This window comes from Chanodichthys erythropterus, chromosome 10, assembly GCF_024489055.1.
Source record: "Chanodichthys erythropterus isolate Z2021 chromosome 10, ASM2448905v1, whole genome shotgun sequence".
NCBI lineage: Eukaryota > Metazoa > Chordata > Actinopteri > Cypriniformes > Xenocyprididae > Chanodichthys > Chanodichthys erythropterus.
Window position 1 is genome coordinate 37,232,283 of NC_090230.1, and position 10,256 is coordinate 37,242,538.

General features: G+C 36.1%; 1 protein-coding gene across 2 annotated transcripts in view; it reads right to left on the reverse strand.

Annotated features, from left to right (window-relative positions):
• The window catches only part of gramd1ba (GRAM domain containing 1Ba), a 61,216-nt gene extending 52,842 nt beyond the window's left edge, over positions 1-8,374 (reverse strand). The window contains exons 1-2 of one of the 2 annotated variants that reach the window (XM_067397599.1): positions 8,353-8,374; positions 1,390-1,467 (exon numbers count right to left, since the gene is read on the reverse strand). Coding sequence is in view for 1 of the 2 variants with exons in the window: in XM_067397604.1 (XP_067253705.1) it covers positions 1,390-1,467; positions 4,723-5,087 (443 nt within the window). In the remaining variant the exon portion in view is untranslated. Of the gene's footprint in view, positions 1-1,389; positions 1,468-4,722; positions 5,119-8,352 lie in introns of those variants that run through there. The other variant, XM_067397604.1, reaches the window with a different exon arrangement.
• Positions 8,375-10,256: the final 1,882 nt, after the last annotated feature.

A 10,256-nucleotide genomic window follows, 5' to 3' on the forward strand; every position in this document is an offset into this window, starting at 1 on the left:
AGATGCAAAAACTCACAAATGGGAGAAAAAATAAAGTTAAAAAGTTGCAATTATCTTTTCTTTTCTTTTTTTCAGTGGCGGAAACAGGCAATCATCCATAGAACACGAAAAATAGTACCAAATGTGCCAAATGACATCTATAGAGTGCATGAAAAAAATTACCTTTAACAATGCCTTATAAACGTTTACAGACAGAACTACTGTAAATTCTAAACTATCTATCTCACAAACTCACAGGACATATCACATATGATCAACTACATATTTTACCATTATTAGTGCAGTAGAATTATACGAATTGGGCTTCAGCAAAAATGTGAGCTGACCAACTACTGTCCCCTGTTGGACATAAAAGGGAACTATGCTGAGAGCATTGCTCAGGTAATGACCATATTTACACATGAATTGATGCTAATGATAGCCAAAAGACTAGCCAGTTAGCATCCACTTGGCTAAAGGAGGGTTACAAATCTCTGGGACTTCTAGTGTTAATGGAAGACGAGCAGAATGCCTCAATTAAAGGATTAGTCCACTTTTAAATAAACTTTTCCTGATAATTTACTCACCCCCATGTCATCCAAGATGTGCATGTCTTTCTGTCTTCAGTCGAAAACAAATTAATGTTTTTGATGAAAACATTCCAGGATTATTCTCCTTATAGTGGACTTCAATGGCCTCCACTGTTGAAGGTCAAAATTACAGTTTCAGTGCAGCTTCAAAGAGCTTTAAACGATACCAGACGAGGAATAAGGGTCTTATCTAGCGAAACAATCGGTCATTTTCAAAAAAATACAACTGTATATGCGTTATAAACACAAATTATCGCCTTGCATGTGCTTCCCGGTTTCCGCATTCTTCAAAACGCTTACGCTGTATGTCCTACACCTTTCCTTTTCTACTTACGGAACACACACAGCGCCAGTTTCGCTTTTTTCCGTAAGTTGAATAGGAAAGGTGTAGGACATTCGCGTAAGCATTTTGAAGAATGCGGAAACCGGAAGTACGTTCAAGGCGATATTTCGTTTATAAAGCATAAACGGTTGTATTTTTTATTTTTTTTAATTACCGAACGTTTCACTAGATAAGACCCTTATTCCTCGTCTGAAATCGTTTAAAGCCCTTTGAAGCTGCACTGAAACTGTAATTTTGACCTTCAACCTGTTGGTAGCAGCTGAAATCCACTATATGGAGAAAAATCCTGGAATGTTTTCCTCAAAAACTTTAATTTCTTTTCGACTGACGAAAGAAAGACATGAACTTGGATGACAAATTATCAGGAAAAGTTTATTTAAAAGTGGACTAATCCTTTAATCAGTTTCCAAATAATTTAACATGTAAAACACACTGACAATCAACATGTAAAGTGGAGAGTGTAGCGGCGTTGTGTACCTGTCCTCGCGAGTGTTGGGGCTCAGGTAGCGTGTGGTCTCTTCCTCATGGCTGCTCTGCAGGCTACTCTGCTGACTGCTGTAACACAGATCGTCACATTAGAATCAGAATATAAGAAATACACAAACACCAGACGTCTGCTCATACTGAGAAAGAGACGACAGAAGGTGAGTTTGGACACACGGTGATTTTTTTTAATTATGGTAACAAAAAATGTTCAAACAAGACACGCATAGTTTTACAGTCCAATGTTGCTTGGGTTACAGCTGGAGGAACAAACATCCATGAAGCATCTTAAATTGTTTCAGAATAGTTTAATCTTCACCACTAGAGGGCAGCAGAGAGTGTCCCATTTTCCTAGAATGCTATAAACCAAAACACAACAATATATCCATTTAACCAAACTTGACATGATTTTCAGGTACAGTGTGATACCTTCACATTTGTTTATAATTTCTTGCCTTAAGAAAAGAAATGACAGAAAAAAACTCTTGTGCAAGTGGTTCCCTGAGTTATTGTGTACTGCATGAAAAGGAAGCAGGTGATAAAACAGACACAGATCAACACAATGGAGCCCTAGATTTTTTTGTTTTGTTTTTTTTTTTTACCAGCAAACACCTGACAGCTCACAGTACACAGCTGATACCTGAATTATGTCAGTCATAACAAACATTATACGTCTGCATTTATTTATTACAGCATGAATTCCATGTACAGTACCAGTTAAAAAGTTTATACACCCCTACTTAATCTTTATAGTAGTATTTTCCACTTTTTAGAATAATAGTAAAGTTATGAATATTATGAAATAAAGCCAGTATGAGAATTATGCAGTGACTAAAAAATACCCTTTTTGAAAATAAATACTTTTATTCAGAAAGGATGCATTAAATTGATCAAATGTAAAGACTTTTATATTGTTATTGTTTTATATTGCTGTTCTTTCTGTTCATAAAAAATTCCTTCCAAAATGTATCAAGGTTTCCACAAAAATATTAAGCAGCACAACTGGATAATAATAATAATAAATGTTTTTTGATGCATCAAATCAGCATATAAGAATTATTTCTGAAGGATCATGTGACACTGAAGACTGGAGTAATGATGCTGAAAATTCAGTTTTGCCATCACAGGAATAAATTACATTTTAAAATATATATTTAAATAGAAAGTACGGAAGAGGATTAGGGCCAAGCAATAATAAATAATAATAATAATAGTAATAATACGAATTTGTTCTCATAATTTAATGACTTTATTCTCATAATTTAATGACTTTATTCTCAACATTTTATCTCAACTTTTTTCTCGAAATTTAACGACATTTTTCTCATAATTTAACGAATTTTGTTCTCGTAATTTTTTACGACTTTTTTCTCGTAATTTAATGACTTTATTCTCAACATTCTATCTCGACTTTTTTCTCAAAATTTAACAAGTTTTTTCTCGTAATTTAATGAGTTTATTCTCAACATTTTATTTCGATTTCTTTCTCGAACTTTAACAAGTTTTTCTCAAAATTTAATTTTTATTTTTTTATTATTGCTTGGCCCTAATCCTCTTCCGTAAGAAAGAGTTGTTTAAAATGACTATGATATTTTATGATATTACAATTTTTTTTTTTTTTTTTTACATAAATGCAGGCTTGGCATAAGAGACTTCTTTCAAAAAAATTAAAAAAAAAAAAAAAAAAAAAACTTTTGAACAGTATAGTGTATTTTTTATATTTTATTTTAGGGATTTTGTACAATAAATGCTGCGATTTCAACACAAGATGCAAATTTTCAAAATGCATATAAAACACACGTTTGAGGTGGATAATTTATTATTCTGTAAAACATGGGCATAAATTATGCTTGCAGCATCTAAAGCTGCAGTCCATAAGTTTTGCCTCATTGTCGCCATCTCTGTTAGAAACCTGCAATTGCAGTTATTTGCGGAATTATCATCTTTACATGGGTTCCTGCATCAACACGACTCCTCAGCGCAGATGAATCTCATGTTTTGAGGAGAATGTGTGGCTGTCAGTCACCGCAATGGTGGATACTGTACATGTACATGTACTTCAGAATCACAGGTTGCATTCTTAGAAGTATGACCAAAATAAGAATTTTCACTGGAAAATGTCATCTGAACAAATAACAAATCTGCCACTTTTGTTCTGACCAACAGAGAAAAAAAAAAAGCTTAGCTCATATCACATCAGACTGTGCAAATTATTGTTATACTTTGTTCTCAAATTGTTAATGTTAACAGCATCAGCATTGCATGACTATGTGTATTTACTGTACTAGCATTACCTGTAGATTTCAATTTCTGTACAGTCCAATCTCCATTTTTCCATACCATACAATCCACCATCAAAATGATAAGTGTAATTATTCCAGCTGCTGTAACAAAAGGCTATAAATGTTATGCCACCTACAGCATCCTCACATGATATAGCTACTAGCTAGGACTCCTTCTTTATGTAAAAAGACGTGACGTAATGACGCAAAGATGAATGGCGGCATGCTCAAATGTCCCGCGGAAACCCACCAGTACCACCCGAACTAGAAAACATTATTATAAGCTTACCGTTGTGAATTGGGTTACGGTAAGGAGACAGTTTTTTGTATAATTTTTAACCAAAAAAAAAAAAGTTTTTACAAATAAAATCATAGATGTGTTTTTTTTTTTTTTTAGGTCATATGACTTTGCCTCAGTAAGTCATGAGAAGAAAATATGCGTGCTTGACATGAAGGCTAAAGACCAATCGGTGTATGACATCAAAGAACCTCGGGAACCGTGTGCTCTCTAATCTCTATCGCGGCACTTTGATGTTATACACAATCAGTCTGCAGCGCCGCTTCAAGCCAAACAAACATTTAAGATCGTGAGAAACATAAATTAAGTGTGTCCAAACTTTCAACTGGTACCCCTTAAGCATAATTTCAGTTATTGACAAGGCTGCTTGAAGTAAAACTTAAGTTCATATAGCAGATACATACTGCATGTTGTATTTTTGTCTATTGAAAGGCAGCAAGAGTCATGAATATTTAAAACGTCCCCAGACAAACTCCTGTCAGCATTCCTGGCAGCAGCAGGCGGCCGCTTGTTCTTCCCTCCAGCCTATAAATGTCACAGCGGAGAGTTCAGTCCCTCCAGAGAAGACGGAAAACACACTCACACACAAACTGCTTTGTGTCACATGAAGACTTAAATGAAATGGTGCACATTACTCATGATGAACAGCAGGAATGGAGAATGGATGGGTTTGTGTGCTGAGATCAGGCAGTGCAGGAGGGTGGAAGGTGGGCGAGGGTTCGGGCTCGTGCTCGTGCTCATACAGACCTGCTCTCACTGCCGTGCTCTTTTTTCTCTCCTCCCCTCAGCCACTTGCGCAGGAGGAAGCGTCTGCGTTGGGGCGAGGCGCTGGGTGTTGAACAGCTCGACCACGCCGCGTCCTCGTCGCTGGACGGCGTGATCTCAATGGACGGAAGTTGCAGGTACTCCTTGGAGCCGGAACGCTGAAGTTGTTCCTTCTCCAGCTGCTCCTTCTCGCTCATTACATTCTTCATACGGCGCATTTTAAAGCGCTTGCGGCGCAGAGACGGGCTGGCCGAGCTGGACAAGGCCGGATCCACCACGGATCCGTTGCACTCGCCGTCTGCCGGGCCCTGGATCTGCAGCGCGGGCAGCTGGAGGGTCTCTGACATGGTTCTACTTCTGTTCAGTCTCACATGAGTCCCGAACCAAATACAGATGCAGATCAGAGAGCTCAGTGAGTCCACACCTGGGCTGAGCTGAGTGCAGCACTTCCTGTGAGATGGCTCGGTGCTGACATATTTGATCTTATAGAAGATTTCCTTCAAAAACCCTAAAGGTCAGAGGAAGGTCATAAGGTCTACTAGATCAGCAGTTCTCAAACTCTGGAAAATTGCAATACATAAAAATTTTTTTATTTATCTTTCTTATTTTTTTTCAAGTTTAACATTTTTGTGCATCTAAAACTGTGTCCTAACCAGACGTGATGCGAAAAGATTCCAGCGACGAGCAGTTTGTCAGCAGCCAGAGACCCGACAAAATCAAATACCACAGCCAGAAGAGCATGTGGGTGGAGTGTCTCTGTAAGTATACTGCATTTGCAAGAAATGGATAAGTACATAATCTAATTAACAAATAGTAAACCCTTTTAACATGAATTAACAATACATACCAAGTGACAGAAACAATCTTTGTTTGTTCACAGTTTGAACATTCTTATTTTCCTTGGCCCCTTCCGTGTGTTCCAGAGGTGAATTATTAATTGTCGCTTTCAATATGGGTATAAAGGTCACGCAAAATGTTATTCAAACTCCATTTCAACAATGAATAAATCATACAATCTGTCCCTCCGTTGACAGTCTACGCAACTAGCACTTTGACACTTCAAAAAGTTCATAAAGAGATTGTAAAACTAACCCATATGAATTGAGCGGTTTAGTCCAAATTATCATTATTATCATTATATTATTTGTATGTTGTTGTTCCAGCAGTGACGTCGCAGAAATAGAAGCTAAAACAGAAAGACCTGTCATTCGACACGTATCTCAGTCACAGCTGGTTAGAACAAAAACTCTGTTTAAAGGGGTAGTTCACCCCAAAAATTAAAATGTTGTTCCAAACCTGAAAGGCTTTCGTTCATCTGCAGAACACAAAATGAAATCAGAGAGATTTCCGCACCTCCGTTGACAGTCTATGCAACTGACACTTCAAAAAGTTCATAAAGAGATTGTAAAACTAATCCATATGAATCGAGCGGTTTAGTCCAAATTTCCTGAAGAGACACGATCGCTTTTTGAGTTGAACAGATTTAATTTAGGCTTTTATTTGCATATAAACTCAAGAATGTTCACATGACGTGCCTGAACCAATGAGGTTCACTCTCGTGTGTTATGCATCACGTTTGAGCTTCAGCAAGAATCAATGAGGTTTGTTCTCGCGCGTCAAGCAAGTACGGTTTATGTTCGCTGATCAATGTTTATATCTGAATAAAAGCCTAAATAAGTCATTATTTAGTTTTTTTTTTGGCACTCCAAAAATGTTCTCGTCGCTTTATAATATTAATATTGAACCACTGTACTCACATGAATTGATTTAAATATGTTTTAGTACCTTTATGGATCTTGAGAGAGGAAGTGTCCATTGCTCCCTATGGAGGCCTCACGGAGCCATCGGATTTCAACTAAAATATCTTAATTTGTTTTCTGAAGATTAACGAAGGTCTTACGGGTGTGGAACGGCATGGGGGGGGGATGGGGGGGAGTAATAAATGACAGAATTTTCATTTTTGGGTGAACTAACCCTTTAATGGAGAGACAGAAATCTCTCGAATTTTATTAAAAATATCTTCATTTGTGTTTCCGAGGATGAACAAAAGTGTTGCATCACATCCAATTAGGACACAGTTTTAGGCTTTATTAACCCACATTATTACTTTGGGATTGTCAGAAATGCATATGTTAAACAATTTAGTATTGATTTATTTTAAAATTTGCTTGTACCCGAATGTTCTGATTTGATCACTGGTGCTACTTGGCCTGAAGTGTTTGAGAACCATTGTGCTAGATGGACAGAGCCTATACATGCATACACGAGTTTACAGAAAACATGATGACAAACAAATCAGAACTAATAGGAAACAAAAAAGACACATTTGCTCTCTCACACACATGCTCTTTCCTGCTCTGCTCCGGAGTATCACTGTAAAACCACTGTGAAATGAACATTAGTGATTTCACCTCACAGTAGCATCACACATTTAATCAGGTAACAAAAGTGCTAACATGCATCTAACAAGCAAAATCATGAAGCCAACTTTTTCTCCAATGGGGAGGAAGTTTTGAGCTCTGACAGTTCCATTATGTTTTCATAGTACAATAACTCTTATCTCAAAAAATCTAGGAAGCATGATTCCTCAGGATATGACCCCATTAAAACATTTTAGAGGCAGCCATGCGTGTCAGTGTTAATACAACAGGCTTCACGTAGCGCTGCACTTCAGGCGTGTGTAAGGAAGTCAGGCATAAACATGCGGGCTTGTTCATGTTACAGGAGGAAGCACATAAGCCGCAGCCCACTGAGAGCAGATACACACTCACGGCTGCCCATCTGCCTGCTCAACACATCGCACAATCTGCTGACTGACCCCTACGGTGGTTTAGTAACCTGCCACACACTGTTAGATCACTCCTGTTACTGCTCCACTGGAGATGGGCAGTGCATTTTTTTTTTTTTTTAGTCTTGACTTTACAGTAAATGCCAAATATATGAGCTCTGCATTCTTAAAATGCATTTATATACAAAACAAATCATGGCCCCCACATGTGGGGCTCCAGAGCATGCACACTGTATCACACTACCTATACTGTACAGTACAATACCTGTAATTTCCTGTAAGAAAGTGTGGCCATCAACTTCCTTTTTTTTTTTCTTTTTAAGAAACCAAAAAGTAAAATAATATCGCACACAAATCACATATTTTAGTGAGCAGTGTATTAAACTTCATGCCTGTGTCTACTTAAAAAGTACTATGGCACTACCAAGGGATTTTGGCTATGGTACCATAATAATTCCAGGGTAATTCTTGGAGTTCTAAAGAATTGCATGGTACACAAATTGTAGTACTATAGTATATAACAAATGACCATAGTATTATGAAAGTGCATGACACTACCAGCTTGTATCATCATTGTACCATGGTATTACCACAGTATTTTTTTATTACTGTATGTGGCATTATGAAACATTTGATACTCTCTGCAAAGTCATGAGAACTACACCTGACTGTATCAGAAAGCAATGTCTAAAAGTCATCCTGCAATGTGCATAACAATATTTAATTTAAAATATCATTTTAAGATTTCAAATAGTTTAAAATGGCACTGAAGCGTTCGTTAACGGTACACATAAAAAGTTAATGGACTAAACAAAAAAGCTTACCTTTTTACATTTCAAATAACCAGACGACTCGTGTTTAATATGCAGTCGTTGTCTTTAAGTTTTAAAACTGCCGGAATGAATGAGGAACTGTTACGGCGTTTATTTCCCATAGACCCATACTGTTCCGTTATGATCTTCACGTTTCCTTTTATCCGGACGAATTCATTCCAGTTGTAGGGGCACATATAGCTCGCAGAAACAAAATAAATGTTGTTTTACAACGTGAACTAGGTTTGTTATAAGCGGGAAAAAAGCACACAATCTTGTAATTAAAATATCTGTGTAGTTAAAAAAAAAATCGTATATTTTATATACGCAGAATAGACTGAGCGCTGCGCTTCACCCCTCTTTCTGAGATTAAGGCGCCCCGGACCTCCCCATAAGCGACATGCAGCCGGCACAGTCAGACTCGGCGTTAAAACAGAGTTGCTGAAGCAACTCTATCCGATATTTTAAACTGTCGTGCTTGTCTAAAGGAACAAGCTTCTTTCTCAAAACTAACTACTTTTAACATTTAAACATGAGTATCGCTTCTTGTCAGAAATACGAGTAAGAATGTTCACTTCTTTACTGCTGTCAAGATTTGCTACAGTATGATTTTAGAAAATACGACTCAAACATGGTAATAATTGAGGGGAAATTATTGTCAAAAATATACAACCACCTACAACTGAGGTGAAAACATCAGAATCACATCTTGACAGCATGAAATATTCGTCAGCCATTTATAAGTGAGGTACAAACAAGAAAAGCAAACCTCTTGCCAGCAGGAAATGCCAGTCAAAATGTACAACCACCTTAATAATAACTGAGGTAAAAACATGAGAAGCAATTTGACAGCAGGAGATACTGTACAACTATCTATAACTGACAGGGAAAAATGTCTGACAGAAAATGCCTACCAGGTGGTGCTCTGCCACCTCAACAAATGTTAAAACCATGGGTAGCTCATTTTGACATTCAACTCAAATTCTAACCCATATGAGTCATGACAATATCGTGTTTGCAATGCAAAAAACAAATGACAATCATATTTTAATTTAATCTTATTCACTCAAACATTATTTTGTGCCATTTTATTTTTTTTTATTTGCAAATTAAAACTATAATATATACACTACCGTTCAAAAGTTTGGGATCGGTAACATTTTTAATGTTTTATAAAAGTAATAGACAATTTATAACAGTAATATTGTGAAATATTATTACAATTTAAAATAACTGTTTTCTATTGGAATATAATATAAAATGTAATTTATTTCTGTATTGGAAAAGTTGAATTTTCAGCATCATTACTCCAGTCTTCAGTGTCACATGATCCTTAAGAAATCATTCTAATATGCTGTTTTGCTGCTCAAGAAACATTTATTGTGCACAGATGTACAAAATATTTGTGTACAATTTTTTTTTTTTCAGGATTCTTTAATGAATAGAAAGTTCAAAAGAACAGTGTTTATTTGAAATATAATCTGTTGTTACATTTTAAATGTTTTTACTGTCACTTTTGATTGATTTAATGCATCCTTGCTGAAAAAAAAATTAATTTCTTTAAATTCTTCTTAAAAAAATAAAAATTCTTACTGATCCCAAACTTTTGAACGGTAGTGTATAATTTTACAAAAGCTTTGTATTTCAGATAAGTGCTGTTCTTTTGAACTTTCTATTCATCAAGGAATCCTGAAAAAAAAAAAAAAAAAAAAAAAAAAAGTATACAACTGTTTTTAACATTAATAATAATAATAATAAATGTTTCTTGAGCAGCAAATCAAAATGATTTCTGAAGGATCATGTGACACTGAAGACTGGAGTAATCATGCTGAAAATTCAACTTTTCCAATACAGAAATAAATTACATTTTATATTATATTCCAATAGAAAACAGTTATTTTAAATTGTAATAATAT